The sequence below is a fragment of the Anser anser genome (genome assembly GCF_964211835.1).
Source record: "Anser anser genome assembly, chromosome: 2".
Classification (NCBI taxonomy): Eukaryota; Metazoa; Chordata; class Aves; order Anseriformes; family Anatidae; genus Anser; species Anser anser.
In genome coordinates this window covers 102,192,673-102,216,746 of record NC_139721.1, presented here as the reverse complement: position 1 = coordinate 102,216,746, position 24,074 = coordinate 102,192,673, and the positions used below count along the sequence as shown (strand labels likewise).

Here is a 24,074-nt window from a genome sequence, read left to right as displayed (position 1 = left end):
TAAATCATGTGCACGTTTGCTGTGCTTTGCTCGGTAGCATTCTCTTTTTGTCCCAGACCACACGTTTCCCCCCCGGGAGCCCCTGACTGGCAGCAGTCTGGGGAGAAACCCCCGCAGGTGCTGGAACTGCAGCAGGGTGAGATGCTTGGTGGGACCGGCACCAGCACCAACTGCTGCTGCTGCTGAAAGTGGACCCCGTGCCGTCCTGCGTCCCAGCAGAAGGTAACTCTGGTACTGGCAGGGCAGTTTTTCCACTCTCTGTAAAATCAGTGCAGTACAAGGTCTCTTGCTGAGCGCTTGTTGACTGCCAAATCACAACAGTCACTGCGCTACCAGTATGTAACTAATTTCAAAGGGGCTTAGGATGCCAGCTAAAACCAAATTCAGTTTGGTCCTGAGAAAAGCACAATTCTGCGCTGGAAAAGTCCTCTGACGCAACTTGGTTTTAGGATCCCCATTAAAGATATTGCCCTAAAAAGAAGTAGGTATGTGCATGCACGCTCACTATGTGTTTCTTCAAGTGTGCCTCTCTCGCTGTCCTTGAAGGGAAAAATTAAAAATAAAATGTTCTTTGTAACAACTGGAACCACCAATGTCAGGCTGCAGGAAAGCTACTGAAACCTGTTTCAAGAGGCTTCAATCCACAGCACGTTAAAGCCTGAAAACTTATTATATGCATATTAAACCTGGGAAACAAAACAACCTATCTGGTCATATGTTTCCCATTAACTCCTGATTTTTTGCTCATTCTACCAAAGCTGTTGTGTGAATACTGCACATACTTCAGTCTGAATCAGTGCTGCTCTAAGGACTCCCTGGTATCACTGTAAGTTGAAAATTTTAAATCTTTCTTGCCTGATACAGCCATATTCCAAGACAGATTAAATTTACATTACCAACAGGACATAAAAATACAATTATAAGTACGATTCAGGCCAAAAAAAAAAAAAAATCTGAAGGATGGGGATTTTCTGGTAATCAGTGGGTGTTTTGAATGAGTAAAGACTGCATGATCATGCCATTTGTCATAAATGGTACCACATAAAGCCAGCTATTATGTGTGTTTAAGAAAGGAGATTGATTTTGGCTTTACTTTTGACCTTATATATATATATTAATTACACACTGCCTAATAGGCATAGTTATTTTTGAGTTTCACTACTATAAACTGAAATGAAAATTTAAGTTGATTTTATTTCACAGGAGTTAATATCATACCTGAAAAACAACAACAACAAAAAAACCCTGTCATTCATTGTAACTTATTTTTATGTTTCTAAATAGTTTTTAATAGTGATGCAATCTGCATGTCAAGGAGCTCTGAGACTTGGACATGAGCAATATAGTTCAGTTTTGGAGAGCTTTAAAACTATCTAAGTTAACAGAAAGGTACATTTATACAAAGATTGAGCTAAAAATTATATCCTCTGCAAAAGGATTCTTAATCAAATGCATTTTCCTGAATTTGAAAATAATCCAAATTTGTAGATAGATTATCTGATATATCCTCAGCATGATAGAAGACTAAAACAATTTGCTAACTAGTAATTAAGTATCTGGCAAATACTGTATTTGAACTAAATCAGTGATATCTACATCTAATAATATCTATATCTAGCTATGCAATAAAACAAGTTGGAGTGTGTCTTCCTGACTCATAATGTTTGCTTTCAGTCTCATTTTAGGTTCTATTCTTTAAATGGATACAGAGATCACCACTACAAGTTGAATCCACGATATTTTGTCATGCTAGACAATTAGGAGTTTCCATTAGATAATTACCAGAAGTATGTCTCATACAGGAAAAACAGTCAATTGCTGATGTAACAGGATTAACCAATCCAGCACACTGATCCGGCCCACTTACTTTTGACAGACACTATATGTGAGTGTACACATGAGAAGTACAGTATAAAGCTTCGCATTATAAGTACCACAAAGAGGAACTTCAGCAGTTCTTAATGCACAACACAGCAGTCTCCTTCTGAGAGTGAGGACTAGAGAGGTAAAACTTTAAACCAGCATTTTTCTTCTAAAACTAAAACTTTTAATTCATGTGCATGCTGTTGCATTTTGTTACTGATATATTGAATGAATGTATATACAGAGCTTTTCAGCTCAGGTAATTTTATGGAAAGAATCTGAACCATCATTTCTATATTTATCCAAACACTATGTATTTTTAGACATAAACATATATATATGCGTATGTATGTAAGTACTATTGAACTATCTATCTGTGGTACTAGCAGACTCGCTTTTAGAAAACAATGCTTTTTGGAAAGTCATGCTTTAATGTTAAATCTGTCATCACCATGGCATGCAAGTATAATATGCTATACCTATATGTAATAGATTGTCTGTGATAAGTGTACCTGTTATATATGGCAAGCAATGTACACCTCACAACAAGAACCCAAACATACTTATCTGTCTTTTAAACTGAAATATGCCTATCCCTTACTTTTCGTCAGACACTGTTGGGATAGGTGCTATATTAGAACTATAAATAACCCCTTTAATTAAGTCATCTGTTAGTACATCTAATCATGAATGCATATTTTCATCTGAAATTATTTTTTCATCCAATTAAACTTTTAGTTCTATTTCAAGCTGACTTTCAGACTTCCTATAATTACAACAGACTTTGGGCTGTTCATGAGATCCAAGAAATTTAGATGTATTATAGCAAGGTTTGTGTTACAAAGATGTGTTTATAAGAATGGCTGCAGGGTTTATAATGCTGACAGACCCGTAAGTGTAACAGTATATAACAGTATAGCAACTGAGGTCAGTAAAACACAGATGAGGGTGTACTGTGGATGCCTTATAACAGTGAAAGACTTATAAAAGACCTTAATTGAAAAGGACTTGCAATATATAACATTTGTAAAACTTTGGTTGATTGTTCAGTTACTTCTGTATGTTTCATTTAACTATAATCCTGTGCCTGTCTCTCAGCCCATGTGCCTGTAATCATCTCATGGAAACTAGAGACCTTACAATGCTTATATTTATAAATTATACCTTCCCACTAAAATACAATGGTTGACGGTAATATAGTGAAAGTGGAATTTTTGCTGGGTAGGAGGTAACCACACCTGAGAAGAAGGCAGAAGTGCGTGAGAGAGAGAGAGAGTATGAAAGGAAGGAAAAGAAAGAGGGCTATTACTAAAAAAGGCAGAAGCTCTAAGAAAATCAGCAAAAGTTAAAGTCTGGTGCAGAAAAAACTCAAAAGCTAAACTCCGTCAGCTTTTAGTGTTCTCATTATCAGTTACCAAGTCCAAACATGAGGGAGTTTGCTAGCTTCACCCTTGCTAGTTAAGGAACAGAACAGAGATGCTGCAGAACATAAAGACGATACGAAGTCATGACAGTAACATAGCAAATGCCTTTCCACTGCTGGGAAAAACCCTCGTCAGTATAAACTGCCAAGGGTCTACCAACAGTGGCTGAAACTCTGGGTCCTAGCAGTGTTTTCAACTGCGTTTTATTCATGGTCTTATTCTAATATTATGATTGTGTCGTTTAAATGAATGAAACAAAAAGTGACTTCTAATAACAATGGGCCAAATGTAGAAGATCTTACTCAGCCTTCACTCAGACAGAATTATTATTGGCTTCGATGAGGGATTTGCCTGAGTCAGGAGCAAGTATGATTTGGCCAGATGACATGTAACACTTTCCATCTTCAAAGCATTTTTCAGACGTTACTTGATTAACCCCAAACCTAAATATATCTGCCTGAGAACTTCTAGGCACAGACTAGCATAGAAGCAGGGATATTTCTGGTGCCAGGGCAGTACCTTAGCATGTCACAGATATGTGCCGTACCAACTCTGGCTTAGGCTCTCAGTGCCTGACTGCGTACTGCAGCTGGAGAGTGTATCATGTATTATATAGCCCTCCAAACAACAGTGTTATTTTGCTCCCGTCAGATCTCTTGCCAGTGTTGATAACCTCCAGCATTTACAAGTGAGTAGAAAAGCTCTTTTCTCTTCTACTCAAGGCAGAATAACATTCTGCCCAGCATACTTTCAGCCCCTGCCCTTAGCGCCCTCTTGTTCGCAAGCTATTTAAGATCTCCTGCTATCCCTAACAATACCAGACAGGACAAGAGCAAGGTGCTCATTAATAAAAGGTTTCACTCTTTTCATTCATTCATGTTTCCTCTGTTTAGTTAAGCCAGTGATACTGTTGAAGGAATAAAACAAACAAAAAAAAAAGAAAGAAAAAAAAAGGGTGGGGGTGGGGGGAGGATGACAGCCAGGAGGGAGCCAGGAGGGTCAAACTGTAAAAAAAGAGAGTAAATTTACAAGAAATAAAAGAGATTTTAGAAAGGGGGGAGGGCAGAAAACCCGAGTAGTGATATTTGAAGAGAGGTGTGTGTTAGGGGAGCAATGAGCATAAGGAAGCCAGCCTGCCTGTTCCTCCCCCTTCCTAATCATAGCCTTTACTCACAGACAAAACTCCCTCCCTCTCCCATTCACTCACTCACTTTAGGCCAATCCGTCCTCTCCCTCTCTCTCCCTCTCTCTGTGTCTCTCTCCTACTCTGAGACAGAGTCAGAACTCTTCTCCCTGACAGCCACAAACATCTACAGCACTTATTGCATTCAGAGAGGGAACCTGCAAACAAAACTTCACAGAAAACTTTTGGTTCTTGTTCCAGAGAATTTGCTGAAGAGAAGGAAAAACAAACAAACAAACAAACAAACCAAACCAGCCCCAAAAAAACTGTGCGTGAAGGGGGAGGAAAAGCAGGGCCTTTTAAAAAGGGAATCACAACAACTTTTGCTGCCAGGATGCCTTTGCTTTGGAAGAGAGGATTTTTGTTGGTGCTTTGCTGGATTATAGTGAGGAGTTCCCCAACCCCAGGATCCGAGGGGCACAGTTCAGTCACTGACTGTCCATCATGTGCCCTTGCCACGCTCTCGAAGGATGTGCCCAGCTCACAGCCTGAGATGGTGGAAGCAGTAAAGAAGCACATACTGAACATGTTGCACTTGAGGGACAGACCTAATATCACCCAGCCGGTGCCCAAGGCAGCACTTTTAAATGCCATCAAGAAACTCCACGTGGGAAAGGTGGGAGAGGATGGCTATGTGGAAATAGAGGATGATGTCGGAAGAAGAGCCGAAATGAATGAAGTTGTGGAGCAAACCTCAGAAATCATCACTTTTGCGGAATCAGGTGAGTGCTTAAAAAACAAAACAGTAAAATAGCCTGCTTGCCAGAACTGCAATTAACTTCTTTTCTTCTCCTCAGCAGTACTGTTTTCTCCAAGGTTGTGGGATGAGACCTGGGGGAAGGGAGAAGGAGGAATGGGATGGGGGGGGGGGGTTGTCTCTGAAGGAATTTGATTTCTCTGACTTAGTCTTGGCTACAGATTACACTTGCTAAGCACAGGCAGCCACACAGGGAGGAAGCTCTTTAACCAATCTCGAGCAGAAAGTCAGGCTGCAAAGGGGTCCTCCAAACTGCTTGTGAAGCCAGAGTACTTGCACTAAAGTAGTGGATCGCAGGGCTGATGGTGAAAGAAAAAGGGCTGAAGCCTTTTGGGGACTTTCTAAAGACAGAATGTGAGCTGCAAACTACTTGGGAAACTGCCCTTTCTTGTAAAAATTATAGTGGAAGTTATAAAATCAGAGGAAGCAGCTTTAACTTTTAGAAGCGAGAGGGCATTTTTGTTTTCTGATTTAATGCAGCATCTTCGGCAGTAAAGAGTTGCAGGGACTGTTAGATGACTTCAATAGAACTGGACAAGTTGCTGTAGCTGATCCAATTTGTAATGCAGGCTTCTGCATACTGGAAAAAAGGTTCTGCTCCTAAACCTCTCCTGCCAAAAAAATGCAACCTTGGTAGGGTGCATTTTGAACTCTTTTACAGCACTGTTTTCCCTAACTGTTATGTAGTAAGAGCTAAGAATATTGATATTTACTAACTAATAGCTTCAGGCTCACATCAACTGCCAATAGGAAACCACTCTAAAGTTGTACTTTACTGTCTTGTTCCTACATGAATAGGACCAGAACTCATTTTAATTCAATGTATATGTATGTGCATATATATCTGTTTGTATGTGCGAGTATGTTTATGCATGCAACAATGTCAATATCTTGCAATAACTCTATCATCTAACTAACAGCAACTTTTTATGATGCTGTCTAGCCAAAGCATTTTTCCTGTTGCCAAGACGGTTTTAAAAGAATGTCATTGTTTTGTTTGGTACAGCATATGGTAGGCAAAGTATGCAAAGGAACACCAAGCATTTTTGTTTAAAAGTTTGCTGCAGCAGTATAAACAATTAAGACAACACTCAGAGTTTCCAGTCCTGAAAACCTGTTGACTCAGATGTTCTGTTTGCAGGGAAGCCATGCACAAGAAGTGTGCATGCTTTTAAGAGCAGACATTCCTGCTGGCTGTCCGATTTCCAACTGTACAAGGAGCCCTTGCCTTTGGCGTCCTTGTCAATACATACATTATCAGTCCCTTCAGTATGCAAGCGCGAGCTCTTCAGTTTTTTTCATCCCCCCCACTTCAGAAAGCAGGCAGATGTCAATGCCAGTGGTCCCTAGAAGCAGGAGTGGCTCAACCTTAGTTCAGAAATGAGTTTTTAAATGCAGTGAAATCCCTAGGCGATCTACGAGTCAGATTCCCCACCTGGTATTCAGCAGCTCGCTCTGAGCCCAGTGAAACACATATGGCATGAGCAGTGGTTTCTCTTCACTGTGTGAGTCCCAATCATTTGTAAACACATTATTGTCTCTCCTGAGCTCTGACACAAAGGAATTTGGAATTTGATATATGCCTACTCAGTACAACACCCTCCAACGGCAACTCCTGAAGCCATTGGCTCTTGGGCTCACGTGAGCAACGAAAATCGTGCCATGTCCCACATGCTGGCCAATAGTCCAGCCACCGATCCCCCGCTACAAAATACCCAATGCTAGCACGTTGCTTACTTTGATTTACATAGTGTTGTCCTACCACTGCTAGCCAAATTAATTGAAGAAGACATGCTATGGAGCTGCGCGGCCGCATGCCAGGGCACAAGTTGTGTACCCATGCCTTTTCTTCCCTGCTTTCTCCTCCACCTAAGCCCATCCTGGAAGCTGAGGCAGGAGGGCTGCTCCAGCCCTGCATCCCATATCTGCCAGGCTTTTATTTGGGAGGAGCTTTCAGCAACCTAGAAACCGAGTTCCAGGGTTTGGGCTTATAATGGAAATGTTGACTCCAGTCTGTGGACTTCAAACTGCTGATACATATATTTTTCACCTGGAGCCGCTTGTAGCTGTTGTCTTGCTAACACTGGTGGATCCACCATGCTTTACAGGTGCCAGTGCTGCAACGCATGAGTGAACTTCACCTGGGCTCTCTTTCACTCCCACACCAGCAGTATTGTGCGTCGAATATTAAAGCAGTATTATTTTTCCTGTTGAAGAAATTGAGGCAAAAAGAAGGCAAATGACATGCTGGGTAGGAATTAAAAGGGAAAAAAAAAAAAAGACTGGAACAGAATGTAGCCACATGGACAGTCACCAGTGTTTGGTCTGTAGTATCTGGGAGGAGTATGGATAAGTTTAAAGCACCAAGCAGGAGAATGAACATGTTACTCTCACAGTCAGGTTAATATTCTTTCTGCTTTTAATGTGAAACTCACTCTGTCTCAAAAGAGGGGAGTAGGAAATCAATGAAAATGAATGGAAACATCTCACGTTGTATCAAATAAATGTCTATGGAAAGAGAAATAATACTTCAGGCTTTTTGCTCCTTTGCGTATGACTTGACATAAACCAGCCATTCCCTTTACCTTTCAGAAGCCACATTTACTACTTGCCTTCATAAAAAAAAATAGTATTTCCATCCTTCATCAGCCGTATCCTCAGACATACAATGAAACGGAGTGAATGAACAAACAGTGCCCTGTGCACGTGGCTCTGGCTTGAGACTGCTCTTTTATAAGAGACCATAATTCAAGCAAGCATAGGCTACAGACAATTAGAGGGGAAACTAAATGCAGGGAACTTGTTTGAAGCACAGGTGTAGTTACGTCCAGGAAATCAGCAAAATAGTTGGCAGGTAGTTTTCACAGCTAACAAATCCAGGCAAATCTTTGCAAAACTAATGACCATGAGTATTGGGCAAAAGTTTACAAATGCACCCTACTGTCCTTTGGCACTCTTACAAGTAAAACACGAAAATGATTTTCTACTTGCATATCAAACTAAGATTACTAACCTCGATTAGTTCTGCTAGGAGGGTAGCTGTGCCAGAGCTCTGTGGGTTATTTCAAGGACTTAAAAATTGTCTTTTGAGGAGAGGGGTCATATACATTCATGACGAGCAAATCCAACAGGTTCTATAACTGAGATAGTGAGTGCTCATAAAATATGTTTGGCTACTAACTTGTTCATTATTTTAAGTAGATAGCTTATTAGGCAGACCTGGGATTTTTCCAAGTGAATTTGATCCTGGCAACTAAACTACCAATGAAATGGGTTGCTAACGTCAGCACCCGAGAAGGCAATGGGAATTTCTGGGTAGAAATACTAAAATCCAAAGGCTTATCGTTAGGAGAACTGTCAGGGGGGAAAAATCAAACAGACAAAAAAACAAAACAAAACAAAAAAACCACCAACACACGCACACAAAACCACAACAAGTGTCACAGCTATTTACACTGCTTTTACCTTTCTGTCTCCCTTCCTACTGAATTCAAGGTGAACTGGCTTAATCAGGTAATACAAACTTTTTTTTATAAGCAGATATGTGTATATACACACTCACACCTTTTCTTAGGATGATACCTACTCTTATATAGCCAGTCTGGCAGCGCAGGAGGAAAAGAATGGGCCACTTATGACTCTTTAAATCATTTCATCAATTTTCTTTTGAAAGGAAATGTATTTAATGGTATGGATATGTGTGCTGAATAAAGAATGGCCACGAGAGGGCACACTCCAAAGGCTTTTTACTCCATGCAAGGCAACCTTCCTGCAAGCTTCTATTTTACCTAATTGAACCCTGAATCCCAGAGATCTTTATGCTTATCTGCAGCTTCTCTGAGTGGAGCTCTTGTTTCTCTCTTCTCGGTTATTTAAAAGACAGAGATTCACTGGAGTGGAAGACTGCAAGTAAAAAAAAATGCAGTGGAAGGAAATAGGCAAAGGGGAAAAAGATAAAACTGATAAACTGATGGATGCTGGAAGTTCTGGATATCTGGAGAGATCAGAAATGATCATTATTATTTTTACAAGATACTGAGAAATGTGACCATGAATCATCATCTGAGCTGATTTTCTCACATCTTTTTTTCTAATGCAGTCTCCTTGGCTTTCAGAAAACAAGTCTCGTTCCCCCCAGTTTTGGTGTTGCCTTTTTTTTTTTTTTCTTCTTTTTTTTTTTTTTCTTGGCTTTGGCATACTTTATCGAAGATTTGAAGTTTAGCAAATGAAAGCAAGTTACTTCCAGAAGAAGAAAGCCATTCTGAATTAATCTGTTTCATTGTAACAAAATGTGAGAATTGAAGGAGGTTGGTTGCTTTGAGAACAATTTGAGAAAGCACAGACGAATCTGAGAAGGTGGGAAACAGTTTATAAAAAGATACCTGAGAGACAGAGAGAGGGACAGAAAGTACTGTATGTGTCCCTCTTTGGGTAGTCATGCATACAGTTTGGTATGCAAATCTAGCTGGAAATATATGGATATGCATTTGTTTGTATGCACGTATAAGTGGATGTATGTCCAGAGACATGGGTATGCCAGAGGAGGCACGCTTATATACCCATGCAGCTGTACCTGCAACACTGTAATGTGGACAGATTCCTGCTTGTAAGTATGTGCCTTCATGTGCCCTCCTGTGTGTGGGATATACCTACACTGCTCATGTGTACATTCCTGCACAGATTCATGCTGGGCAGTCCTTCTATCTACTTACATCTATATGAGTGTGAAAAAGCAATCTGATGTCATGCAACTGAGTGTTGCAAGATGTAATTTTGGACTGAACCTTAGTCTTCTGAAAGTAATTGGAAATTTTGCTATTCATTTCAGTATACTTGCTATTTGGGCCTTACTGCACAGAAATCAAGTATTGTAATTAAGACAGTGACAGCTTCTGATCCACTTAATTTTAGAACTTAAAGTATTACAAGTATGTACAAAAAATTATCTCTTTTGTGAAAGACAAAGACTTGATATTATTTGTATCTTGAAATATGCTATTGGTGCAAGTGACCCTAAGCTTTCCTTGAGATATTTTAGATGTAAATGCAAAACTCAAGTAACAACAACAACAACAACACAAAAAAACCCACAACCAAACAAACACCTTTTTTGTTTCTAAATATTTAAGGCCATGTGGGGGAAGGGCTTTCAATTTGGAAGGAACTCTAGGTTGTGGATGTAAAGTGCTTCTCTCCTGACAAAATAGCAGGGGACAGTCAAGGTTCACCAGAACTGAATTATTTCACATTCTGAATGACCTTGTCAATGCCCCTTTGGGTTAATTTTTCAAGAAATGGTATTTAAATAAGGTTGTTGCTGCTTTTTTATTTTATTTTTCTCCCCTATGAATGCTTGGGGAATAGTGGGGAATAGTTTTTTTTTTTTTTTTTTTTTTTTTTTTTATCTCTCACGACAAAAATCCCGTTTTGCTGGCAGCAAAGGGGATGTGAACATAGATATAAGGTGTTTGTTATTTGTGTCATAATTCCTCCTCCCTTTTCAAGAGGCAACCGTCACCCAGTCAGGGAGCAGAAACAAAACTGTGCAACCCAGATGACCAGTCACATACACGGGGTGGTGAATAGTTAGAATAAATCGTTTGTCAGTGATCCATAAGCTGAAATGCATTCACAGAAATGGCCACTGCCTAATCGCAGTAATAATACATTTGTAATAATCAGTCTGCCCAGGGGATAATTGCCAGACCATAACAGTGCTAAATTCACTGAATAAATTCTGCACTGTGAAAAATTCATCTAACTCTAGTGGTCACTCATTAGTAAACATTTTGAGCAATTATCTCTCAATAACCATGCTCTTCTCTTTGCTCTCTTTAGAGGAACCTTTCTAGTAACCTATTTTTTTTTCTGTCTCCTGGGGAACGGAAATGAGAAGTGAAGAGAAGGATGCTTTTGAATGTAATTACAGATTGGCATGCAGCACAAATTCCCCCAAATCTAAACATAGGCAGTAGTAAAGTTAGCAACTAAAAAAGGAAAAAAAAGCTTGCTTTGTATGGAAAAACAGTTCACTTACAGTATAACGTAAAAATGGTTCAAAATTAAGCAGCGGTGAAGAATGGAATTTTAAAGTAACAGCACCTTCTTACCCAGTGAGCATTTCTGAATGGAAAATTTAAATACTGCGTATTAAGATAAATTAAGAATAAGTCACATGATAAGTCAGGAAGCATAATCACTTTCATTCTGAAAAAAAATCAGTCAATCATTTAACAGCATATGGTTGGGGGGGAGGAGGGAACATCATTTTAAGTATGTTAGCATTTTATTCAAAAAAAAAAATCCTCTTAACTGTATAGCTTAAGCCCTCTCTGGTATGTGCACACAGCTTGAACTAACGGGGCCTGATCTTGAAGCAGGCTGCAAATTGCAAATCAATGAGCTTTGGCTGTGCAGCTGCAGCCTGGAGGGACCCTGAGCCTCAGAGCCTGGGCCCTGCCAGCCCTCCATGCTGTCCTGCACCGGGCAGTGGGCAGAGACCCTTGCGTGAGCCCTTCTGGAGGCAGGGAGCAGGGCACCTGTGCGGGCAGGTTCGGGTTTCTGTCCTAAAAGTGTATGTGAGCACCACTGAAGAGAAAAACAGATATGAGCAAACTCTCATGCTGCGTATACAGATGCTACACTTTCTTTCCATTCAGTAACTCCCTCCATTAAACCTTTTACCATATATGCACTTCTTTGTAGGGCTTGTATTTTTAACCATTTTTCATGGCGTTTGCCGTGTCCCCAGCGCTGCTAGAGGGTTCCCTCAGCGTCCCAGCCCTCTTCCTGGAAGGGACTTCTGCCTAGCAGCAAAGCAGAGAGGTGGCCTCTCCAAGGCTGTTGAAAGGGGAGATGAGGAAAAGCAATCAAAGGGGGCTAAAGTAATCCCTTGTCTCCTTTTTCAGCTGCTTTCTGCCACGGTAACAATCCAGCCTGTTGCTGTTGCCGCTTATATGAGCACTGAAGTGATGAAGGCATTGCCACTGTTGTGCTGTGGGTCTTTCCACAGGAGTCAGGCAGGAGGAGCAGGATGATTAGAAATGAAAAAAGACCCTTGCAAATCAGTTGTGGCAGATGAGAAGTCAGGACAAGGGGATAAACAGAGTGTAATTATGGAAGTAATACTACCCCCAACTTGCAGGAAGGTCTCCTCTTAATTTTAGTTAGATGAACAGCATGTATTTCTGAGAGCTTGAACAAGGTCGTTAACTCAGACCAGAAAGGAAAGACTGCTAAATCCCTAAGCAAAACGTGGAAAAAATGAAATACAGCAGAATTTTGTCTTGGAACACCTGAAGAATGTATTTTATCGTAGCACAGAACTTTTTGGAAATATAAAGATCCTGTTATAAAGTGAATGTATAATCATCATAAGCCCGATCCAGAGATCTCAGTTCAGTTCTAGCCCAGGCCAAACCCCAATTTCAAAATGAGCTGGTCTGAGCGTAATTGACCTTGCAAAGATTGGAGCATTCATACTGTTTGTGCTGTGTGATCACAACACACTAATTATGAATGTGGAGAAAATTCAGAAAAGCTCATTTTTTTTCCTAATATAAAAGCATGCTTTTTATCCCCAGCCTTCCACCGTTCCCAGTTTCCGTCTAAATAGGATCTGAGAAAGGGAATGATTTTTAAAATTGTTTTAAAACCTCTTATTAGTTATGCAGGTTTGAGGACTGAGTATTTTGTGTCATGGAGAAATATTAGTCTCATATAAGTTTCCTGCATCTTCTTTGTTTAGAAGCTGAATCAACCATTTGTGTGTGAAAATGTAGCTACAATTAATATCCAGTACAATAACAACCTACAGGGAAGCTGTTATCCCTGCATAAGGATGGGTCATATGCTACCTTGCTCTGACTCACTTTTCTCCAGTGAAAAAAAGCAACGCAGATGTACTCCTGTAGTTTCATTTTCTCATATCTTTAGTAATGAGGAAAAAATCAACTTCCACACATACAGGAGCATATGAAAAAACAATTATCAGAGTTCTTGAGATCTTGTTTCTTTCATGTAATATCTGTCAAAAAGAGTGGTTGCATGGGTACACTTCCGGGCCAGTGCATAAAGTAATATGAATATTTGCTGTTGGAGATATGTCACTTCGTAACTATTTTCAGTTCCCACTGGAATGGAAATAACAGAATGTGAAATTCTTCACACATGAGAATGTGAAATACATGAGCACTTAACAGCTTTAAGTTATTCTGTAACACAGAACTGCCCAGCTTTTCTGGTCTGAAGGGCCACACAGCTTCTTCCCCAGTCAGGCCAGGGCTGCACACCCCAGCTGCTCTCTTCAGAGCAAACAATGGGGCCAGTTTTCCATGTCCAGCACTGCTGATCTGCTCGTGCACAGGATCCCTCCTAGCACCAGAACTGCTGTCTGTGTCCAGCCTAGTACCTCAGGAACATGGTATAAGTTTGTGAGACAGGGTCAGGGGGTTGAAGGTGCAGGCTCTATCAGAGGTCCCCACAGGCCTTAGAAGTAACCATTCTTATAGAGCACAGTCTTTATAACATCCCTACATAGTATGCAGCCAGCCTCTTGGACCAGGTTTCCTTCAGACTGGAGGAATGTCACTGTATACTTCCTCACGCTCTGAAACCCAGGCCAGTGAGGGATTAATGCCTATCAGCTACCCTCTGCTCTAATATAGCTGGCAGCTTAGCCAGGGTTTCACTTCTAGAATGGAAAAACTGGTGTTAGCCTTCAGTCATTATTGAATGACTCTCATTTAAAAAATACTAGAAAAACAGTAACTCTGCCACTCCCCACAGTACTGGTCAGCTTGCTCTGTCTTTTCTATAATCCACTTCCTTTTCTAAGGTACAGTCCCACGGGTTCACATGGCTCTCTTAGAAATTAATGGAGCTCGCTTTGGAGACAGGCATCAGCAAAGTCTGTGAGAAGCAGTTAACACAAACCATGTGTTTTCCTATCTCAGTGACAGTTAAAGTCTACAATTTCACACTCTCACTTAGGGGGAAAACAAAAACAAAACACTGTGCCCTTTGGCCACACTAATTCAGACATGTCTGTCTCTTTGACCTGGGAATGCCACCAGGGAAAGCTGAATGTGTCAGTGCCAGGACTTCACAGAGGGGGAAAGCAACAGGTAGCTCAAAGGGCAATACAGATTTTAAAAACCAGGAGCGGCAAGATAGTCAGGAAGGTCATATTAAGTGGAGTTCAGAGGCAACGGGAAGCAAGGAGAAGAGCCTCGCTTCCACAAGGGCAGTTTTTCCTGTATGCTTCCTACCACTTCAGTTTTCTTCACCACTCGTCCTTTTCAGGACGACAAACAGAACCATTGGACAGAGACATGCTTCCCTGACAAGCAGAACCATTGCACAGAGAAACAGGTCAACAGCTGTGGGTACTTCAAGAATAATATCACTGACAAACTGGTAATTATGAATATTGTGTCTGTCAACTAAGGTCAGATATCTGTGCGTTTCAAATCTGTGACCCCTGGCCTCCATCCTGAGAAAGAACAAAAGATACAAGTGGGGACTTTTCTTTTGTCAAGAAAATAGAAAAGGACCTGCCTCTTAAAAAATAATACCCCTTCCCCACAGCAAATTCATTCTCTCTTAACTTTTTCATGCTCCAGTGATCAAATCATTAAACAGCCCTCATTATTCATTCCAACTTCTGCCAGGGATATGAGCTCTGTATCAGAGAAACACCCCCTCACCATCATAATCATCATCATGACATCTCAGCAAGTTGATACAATTATGCCAGAGAACCATCCTCATAATTATACAGTTCTTTAGCTCATTTTTTCAGTGTATTCACCATTACTATAATCACAGCGAGTACAGTGTGTTAAATTAAGAACAGGATTTACAGCTAACATCTCACAGGATGAAGAGTCTGCCTGCTGCAATTCTGCAATTCTTTACAATAAAGCTCTGCAACCCTCTGAAAGCTGAGGCTTATGTGTTAGTATTTCTTTGTTTTTGAGACAATTGACATTTACAACTCATTTTAAGATGCATATAAAGAATGGTGTTTTACAGAGGGAGAAAGGACAGATCTCATTCCCACCTCATTTCCAAAGAACTCACCCCCCAACTTTAGCTATTAGGCTCAGATTTGAATGTGTATGATACACATAGTCATGGACTGTCGTCACAAACTCATTTTTGCCTTTCAGTTAATAGTGATCACAAAGGCAGCTCCAGGAAGTGAACTCTTAGCAGCTACTGATGCTTATTTGCCATGCATTGCATAAGCGCATAAATGAACATAAAGATATCATTGCTATAACAAAAAGCTTAAAATACATTACTGGAAGTGTTAAAATATGGTACTGGAAAGCAACAGACAAACAAGTAGTTTTCTAAAGAATTTTCACAAAAGCATCTGAGAAGGGGATTAGGTGAAGAAAAGTTAGAACAGAAGAATCATAAAAATGTAAAGGGCCAAATAGGAAACCTAGGGAACTCCATGTCTGCGATGACAATAAGGTCTCTTTAACAGATCGCAAACTGACATACTAACTAGCTCTTCCTGTCTATTTTCATTTACCAAATCAGGCACACCCAAGAAAACGTTGCACTTTGAGATTTCCAAGGAAGGCAGTGAGTTATCAGTGGTGGAACATGCTGAAGTGTGGCTCTTCCTGAAGGTCTCCAAGGCCAACCGGAGCAGGACAAAAGTCACCATCCGCCTGTTTCAACAGCAGCGGCAGCCAAAAGGCAACTCTGAAGGAGCAGAAGATATGGAGGATGGAGGGCTGAAAGGTGAAAGGAGTGAGACTCTGATTTCAGAAAAGGCAGTGGACACCCGAAAGAGCACTTGGCACATCTTTCCTGTCTCCAGCAGTGTCCAGAGACTCCTGGACCAAGGCAAGAACTCCTTGGATGTGCGGATTGCCTGTGACCTGTGCCAAGAGACTGGGGCAAGCCTGGTGCTACTGGGCAAGAAGAAGAAAAAGGAAGATGATGGGGAGGGGAGAGAAAAGGATGCTGGAGAAGTCCCAGGAGAAGAGGAGAAGGAGCAATCGCACCGGCCCTTCCTGATGATGCTTGCCCGGCACTCGGAGGACCGTCAGCACAGGCGGCGGAGACGGGGCCTGGAGTGTGATGGCAAAGTCAACATCTGCTGCAAGAAGCAGTTCTTTGTCAGCTTCAAGGACATAGGATGGAGTGACTGGATCATTGCACCTACAGGTTATCATGCCAACTACTGCGAAGGAGAGTGCCCCAGCCATATAGCAGGCACATCTGGTTCGTCATTATCCTTCCACTCCACTGTCATCAACCATTACCGCATGCGGGGCCATAGCCCCTTTGCCAACCTCAAGTCATGTTGTGTGCCCACCAAGCTGCGGCCCATGTCCATGCTCTACTATGACGATGGCCAGAACATCATTAAGAAAGATATACAGAATATGATTGTGGAGGAGTGTGGCTGTTCATAGACACATATGTGCACAAGACTCTTCTCTTTAAGTTGAGAAGAGAACGTTTTAAAAGCCCAAGAAGAGGAAAGACCTGACATGGTATAAGATCCTTTTTGAATGAAACAATCATCTGAAATAAAAACAAGAACAAGCAAATTAAAAACAAAAACAAACAAACAAAAAAAACAAAAACACAACAACACAAAAAAAGAGGGGAAAGTAAAAAAAAAAAAAAAAGAAAAAGAAATATTGAGGATCAGAAAAGACTACAGCTATAAAGAGGAGGAAAGCTTCATGAACCCAGGCTTGAATGAGATACGTTTGAATGACGGTATGGGTTGGGGATTTCCCCTTCCTTTCAGTATGCTCCTTATCTTATTAGATAGTATGTTAAGCATAGCTATTACTAGGGGAGTTATGTTCCCTCCCCTAGTTACCCATCAGTTCAAGCCATGGTAGCAGCTCATCTAACCTGCAGCAGTTTGGACTAAGTCCAAAATGTCATTGAAATTCCTTGAAAAGCCATGTGTATGAACACTACATTCACTGGCACTTTCCCCCAAAATTTACCGAGGAACTGAGTAGGTGTGTAGTGTTTGTGTGGATATATATATATGTGGCTATGTATTTATATACATACCTTTATACATACAGACACTACACGCTTACATATACTTACATTGGTAAAGAGACAATATTGTGCAGGTGTATACACCTTCATCTTCTGCACTACATTTACAAAAAAAAAAAAAAGAAAAGAAAAATGAAGAAAAAATGATTAAAAAGAACGAATGAAAGAATAAAAGTTACATATTGTAAAGGTGCTTACAACGTTAGAACTATGCAACCTAGTTGGTTTGAAACTGTTTACCTGCAAGAGAAAGAAAAAACAAAAACAAAAACAAAAACAAAAAAAAGAAAGACTTTTTTTTTTAAATGGAAGTAACTTGTTTTAAAAAAAAAAATCTTCAGTGAGAGATACTTGAAAGGAATATGTTTGTCCAGATACTGGAGCCAAACATTTCTATATTTTGTAAAAAAAAAATTTTAATCGTTTACTATTTGCACTACAATGGTGTCTGACCTGTCTAATCCTTATTTAACAAACATTTGCAAGGGAGGGTGGTTGGGTGTGGGAGGGGTTGAGAGCTGCACTTATTGTGAGCTATACAAGAACTGCTACAGCACACAAAATAGCTATTTTTATTATTATTATTATTATTATTATTATTTTGTACCTTAAACTGAATAGACACATACACCAAAGACATTTGTGCGAGCCTCTAAAAAGTCTGTTTGTGGTTGGTATCATTCACCTGTAATAAGTTATGGTTTGAATTAAGGGTCAGTGGGTTGATTACATTCAGGCTAGTATATCTGCTAACCAGTTAAATTCAAATTCTGCCCTAAACAGAAAATTGTAATTTGAAGAAAGCCCTCAAAAGCCCTGGGATGTGTATCCAAGGTGCTTGGATCCAAGGTCCATCTAAGCATAACTGTACTTGTTTTGCATATACAACACTTAAGACTTATCCCTGATGCACAGCAACTGTGCATCATTGGGAAACAACTTTATACAAGGGACATACATATATATATATGTATATATTTCTGTATGTATATATGTATGTATACACGAGGTATAAGCATTTCTGGCTTCACTTTAATGTTCTTAAACAATGAATGTTTGTGTGCAAAGCACAGTATGTTAAAAGCTTGTTTGTTACTAACAAGCATGAGTGTTCAAAATGGTATTTGTGTGAGAGGAACCTAAAGTGCTGGTGTACACTTAGAAAATATTGATGTAAAATTGCAAGCAGCTTTGGGCCATGCCCACCATCACCCCTGCAAATACAAAGAAAATGGCACTTGTGATAGGATTTCTGTTTGAAAAGCAGTCTTAAGCAAAAGGCTGGCCGTCTCAACCACCACCCTCTAGCATGACAACTCTTAATGGGTTTGTGCGTTACCTGTAAAACCTAATTTTCAGTGTCAACACCTAACCTGAAGGGTCCAACCCATAGGGCATAGGTAGATAGGTTTAAAAAAAAAATTCTATCGCTGTCGTATTTAAAAGAATGTTAAAGTTACAACGTGTGTCTTTGGGTAGGGGGAGATGAGAAGAGGGAATGGGAGAAACCTTTAGGCCCTGTTTACACTGAGTTTGATAACCCTGAGCCTGAATCTTCAGACTCTTAGAGGTTTGCAGGACCAAGCCCCTGTTGGCTGCCTTCTGACAGGAAGGGCTTCAAAACACCTCTCACAGAAAGCAGCGCAAACATGGCTCCCCACCTTGCTGAGAGCACAGTCTGTTAAAAAAAAAAAAAAAGGTAAAAAAAAAAAAAGAAAAAAAAAAGACAGCACAATTTAACCTGGTCACATTGGCTAGGGATAGTGTGTTAGCACCTTCATGGCGAGAACCATGTTTAAGCAGTGTAATCAGGGCCTTCATTTTTTGTCAGCCAAAATTGTTTGTGTGTGGGGGGGGGTTTGCTCTGTGTCTGTGTGTGTGTAGATGTATGTGCGCATGGGAGCGTGTCTGTATGTGTATGTATTGATAGAGATTTAAAAAAAAAAAAAGAGGAAAAAAAGAAAAAAGAAAAGGAAAAAAAAGCCCTTTCCTCTGTTGAATAGATATCAACATACATGCTTATAGCTAAGTTTTCTATCTAATTTATTCCACAGTATTTAGATTGCATAGTACAGCTAATGGGTTATACATTTATGTACTTTTTATACAATGCATTTTTACAGACTTGTTTGCGGTTTGCAAAAAAAAAAAAAGATTAAAAAATTGTAACAATTGGGTGAACACTAAATTTGTCACTAAAGTATTCTGTAAAATATCAAGGCTTTCTGATTTAAATTATTGCAGATTTTATTTTATTTTTTTTTTTTTTAAGTATTTTCTTCCTGGGGAGAGGGAGGGATACCAAATGGTAGTAGGGAAAAAAAAAAAAAAAAAGGCACAAATAATCTATCTTCATAATTTAAACAAACCAAGTTCCTGACCCTGCTTCATTTGAAGCAAGTGGCAGAAGTATTGTTGATTTTCCTAGAAGTAGGGCCAGGCTCTGGAACTGCTGTGGCAGGAACATAGCCTGTGACAGCTAAGGACAGTACCTTTTATTTCACTGAACTTTGGACCTGGACTTAAAATTAGATGTATATTGCCCTTCTACCCTTACTTATGTCCACAGGCTCATTGTTGTCTACAGATCTCCTTACAAGAGTAGTAAAACTACTTACATGACTAAAGGTAAGGCAGGCTGAACCACAGGTTCCTTGTGCTATAGGCAGTGTGAAGGGAGAGAACGGATTTTGAATGAGTAGCACCATATCCGACATTTAATTCAATTAATTGTTCAAAAACAGGCTGCTTGTATGATGGTTGATCTCTGAATGTAGTGGCAAGGGAAGCAGGTGAGATGGCTCATGTTGGCAAAAATTATTCTCACATGTGATTAATTAAGAGCATCGGAGTCCTGAAATCCCAGCACCTTCCCAAAAGTGACAATGGCAAAACTCCCATTGACTGTAAGCAGAGTAAGTTTAGGCTCATGGTTTTCCTGGTCAAAGCTGACAGAGCCTTTAAAAAGAAGTCTGATACTGAGTTTGATACCAGGTTTTATGTGGTGCACAGGGGCTGGCCTTGGAAAACGTGAAACTAGCCTGAGACAATTTCCAAGTGAGGAAAGAAAAGAGGATTTTTACATGTGGTGAGTGGGTTGCATGATAGGTACACCAAAAACAGAAGAAGGTTTTTCAAAGCAAGAAGCAACTGTTCCTAAGCCCCGCTTTTTAGCTTTCATTTATGTGTTTATACTATTCACAAATTTTAAAGGTTTCTCCCTCTGATCTCTAGATTCAGTCATGGGGTTTTGATTTGTGGTCAGAGTTATTTAAAGCAGGGGGAAATGAAAAACTATATGATAAAATAAAATAAGAAATCGGGATGTTAATCAAGACTGACTGATTCCAGCAAAACACCCCACCCCTGATAATTTGGTTTAATTAAATCTGCATGTACTTAAAATAGCATTAGAAATTGTTACCATATTTAAACAGTTGTTCAAGGGCATGCAGTCTCAAAAATTACTTCTCCCTTCAGGTACTACTATACCAAAAAGAAAAAAAAAAAAAAAAGCTTTTAACTACTAACGCATTCCTCTCTGTATAACCCATTTCCTTTTTATATTGAAAATGTATTTTCAGTATATATTTGATCACAGAAATGTACTTGTTTAGTACGTCCACAGTCTTCTTGTTTCAGAGCTGATGACATTCAGTGGTCTTTCCCCCTCTTCATGTCAGATGCTCACTGTATCCAAGGCCTAAGAAACTGGCAGAAGTGCACATTAAGATGTTTCTTTGGGAGGGCTGAATGTATTTGTATTCTTGGGGTTTAGCAAAAGGAAATGCTAACAGATGCTTATAATTATTCTGCACTTATATGTCACAGCAGAATACAGATCTAGGGCCTGAAACTGCAGAACTGAATGAAATGGGAGTTTTGTCATTGACTTGAATAGAAACAGCCTTTTACCACATCGTTGCAAACTAGGACTCTGTTATAAATACCTACTCTTTTGTATTTAGTTGAGATTCAAGTTACCAGGTTCATATAACTGTGACACCACAAGGCCATGCAGAGGCTGGCAGCAATATCTCTGAATTAGAGAAGTTCAGGCATCTGTAATGTCTATGTGCAAAATGATAATTTTTATGGACTATAGTTACTCATGGAATAGTGCCTTACTCTGTAAGCAATGCTGTTGATTCCAGAGGGTCTCCTTTCCTAGAAAGTTACCAGTCAGCATGAATAAAGTGAGCAGAATCTATTTCTGGAGTGTAGGTAGAAGAGAGGTGATGGAAATTAGTAATTCCTTTAAGTTAAACCTCATGTCAATACTGTGCATCAGTATAAGAATCAGATGCTAACTTTCTGACACTGAAGAGCTTTACTCCCCGTCTGCTCTCATTGCATTACATGTGGAGTAAAAAGGTTTTCAGTCAGAGTAATGAAAACTGTAATTTGACCTTTCATGAACAATTATAAGCAATGTTTTCATAGGCAGAAACAAACAACACTTCTGGGTTATATAGCTATTTATTTTTTGAGATACAGTGAATCTGTGTTAATTCTCGATGGGTTTCTTTATATTTAAATACTTTCAGAAACAATACATTGACGATGGGTTGAAGATATATATATATGTATGTATATATACATATTATATATATCTACAATATATATACACACACAACTATATATATATGTATATACATATATATATATAAATTATGAAAGCCAAGATATTATGAAGCCTATTTTGTTTTTATCATTTTGTGTTTTGTTGTTGATATTATTATTATTATTGTTATTATTATTATTTTGCATACTACATGCAGTGCTTTAACCAATGTCTGTTCGGCTAATGTAATTAAAGTTGTTAATTTATATGAGTACATTTCAACTATGTCAATGGTTTCTTAATATTTATTGTGTAGAAGGACTGGTATTTTTTTTATTTACATTATGTTTAAAGAGGTAACAGTTTGATATGTTCTCATTTGTTTATATTAGAAGTTATTTATTTTCACGGCATTCCGTCTGGTATTTTGATATTTGGAAGGCATGCTACCTATACTTTGTACAGTTAGTGGGCAGTATTCAGCAGCTCCCAGTAGATTTTTAGGCCCTGTGTTAAATAAAAGACATGTTTGGGATTTCTATTTTAGATCTTTCTTATTGGTTTGCCAGGACCACTCAGTGCACTTACTGCCAGACACCCTGCCTGCGTGACCAATTTATTCCTACTGTATTTACCCAGGACAGAGGACCAAAACCACCTCTGGTGTAAGTCTGGTGACTTCAGTGAAGTTACACCAGAGATGTATTTGGCTCACCGAGAAATTGCTTGTACAAATCAATGCAAAGAAAGGACAGAAAACAAGCAAGCAAGCAAGCGTCTTTGCATTTGAAAGAGGATTTCAACGTGTTGAAAATGTTTGGGTCAGCTACTATTTTATTTTACTTTGTTCTTTTTGTTATTTTGCTCTTTCTTATACAACAACAGCAACAACACAAGTGAAATAAATAAAGGGAGTTTCACCAAGCATTGTGTAATCGTCCCTTAATACGCATTCCTGGTTGGGAAATACATGGGACGTGGGGAAATACCAGAAAATACCAGAGGTGAAACGCGGGTGCCTCTTTGGATCAAGCAGTGCAATGCCTTTCCTTTCAGTGTCACCATCCTATCTCTGCATTCAGACTCACACTCCTACATGTAATGCAATTTTAGGTTGTTCCCTTCTTAGGAAACAGAGACAGTACCAATGCCACAGCCAGTGTCAGCTCCCCTTTGCCCGCAGGCTGTTAGGTGTTCAGCTACCATCACCACAATTCCCTTGAATAACCCAGAATTAGATGCTTACCCTGATAAAAAGAGAATTTGCATTACCCAGACAAAATTGCAAAACTGTCAGTTCACATGTGCTCATTTATAATCAGTTCACAGGCAGCCATAGTGAGAAATCATCTGAGTACTCTTGTATTTGAAAGTAAAGTGTACTTATGAGGGGTTTTCACCAGTCTTTGCATTCCTAGGGTGATAAATGGACTCCTGCTACATTCCAGTGGGCTGAGAATCAGGAAACAAGAATCTCAAGGTTGATCTTTAAATGGATTACTTACACGGTGCTTAAGCATGGGCCACCACAGCTATTAGCAGGCCTTTTAATAATCAGACATTGAAAGCCATTCTGCAAAGTCTGAAGAAGTGAGTTGCTTTCCTCTAACTGAGAATAAGATTTCAATAAATCAGTGCAATCGTGGCTACAGAAAGCTTTTGTTTCAGAGAAAATTAAGACATGATTGAATATTTGCTTTCTTTCCTTTGTTATGCTCACTATTACTATTATTGCCATCAAGGACAAACCCAATTGGCTTTGGAAGTTGCGCTAGCAATAAAATAAAATCATGAGGCCTATTTGATTCAAACCACTAGCATATTAACCTGCTAAAAATGAAGCTTACACTTCAGGTGTAAAATGGGGAGTTATCCTTTCTCTGGCACGACATGAAGTGCAACACTGGATGGTGTAATCCAGATTTTTTCCATTACACAGCTGTTTGATTTTCTTTTTAGTTTAAGAATGCTATTGAGAACTGTTGCTATTGTATGCGCTTGTTGAAAAGCCCCAGCTCAAAGAACAGTGGAGAGCTAAGAGCTGCCTTTTGTATGAGCTGAACAATCTGTTAAAGCCAAAAAAAACTGCCCCAAACAAATTAGACCATGCTAATAATATACAGACAAAGGCAGATAACACCAAATGATTTTGTGAAACAGATACACAGATAGTGTCTACTCAGTGTGCATTTCCTACCTTTGAGGTGGATTTTCATGTTGCTACTTGGG

At 39.6% G+C, this 24,074-nt stretch overlaps 1 protein-coding gene and 1 long non-coding RNA gene across 4 annotated transcripts; one reads left to right on the top strand and one right to left on the bottom strand.

The window, feature by feature from the left end:
- Window positions 1–76: 76 nt before the first annotated feature.
- On the top strand, window positions 77–22,386 carry INHBA (inhibin subunit beta A). 3 transcript variants are annotated; one of them, XM_083824283.1, is made up of 4 exons: window positions 116–222; window positions 1,675–2,005; window positions 4,672–5,192; window positions 15,782–22,386. In XM_083824283.1, the coding sequence occupies exons 3-4, from the start codon at window positions 4,805–4,807 to the stop codon at window positions 16,666–16,668; spliced, it is 1,275 nt and encodes a 424-aa protein (XP_083680409.1). In that variant the 5' UTR covers window positions 116–222; window positions 1,675–2,005; window positions 4,672–4,804; the 3' UTR covers window positions 16,669–22,386. The 3 variants fall into 3 exon arrangements, with proteins under 3 accessions (XP_083680411.1, XP_083680409.1, XP_083680410.1); XM_083824284.1 differs by having other exon boundaries at window positions 126–222; window positions 1,877–2,005; XM_083824285.1 differs by lacking the exon at window positions 1,675–2,005 and having other exon boundaries at window positions 77–222.
- Window positions 5,625–11,258, bottom strand: LOC310894324. Its single transcript, XR_014579809.1, has 2 exons — window positions 7,840–11,258; window positions 5,625–7,434 (listed from the first exon to the last, which is right to left on the bottom strand). It is a non-coding gene; the product is annotated as an uncharacterized lncRNA (long non-coding RNA).
- Window positions 22,387–24,074: the final 1,688 nt, after the last annotated feature.

Bases quoted from the DNA above. Each gene is read 5' to 3' on its own strand.
- INHBA (XM_083824285.1), top strand. From the start codon at position 4,805: ATGCCTTTGCTTTGGAAGAGAGGATTTTTGTTGGTGCTTTGCTGGATT. The intron at 5,193-15,781 runs GTGAGTGCTTAA...TTACCAAATCAG, and splicing joins CATCACTTTTGCGGAATCAG to GCACACCCAAGAAAACGTTG.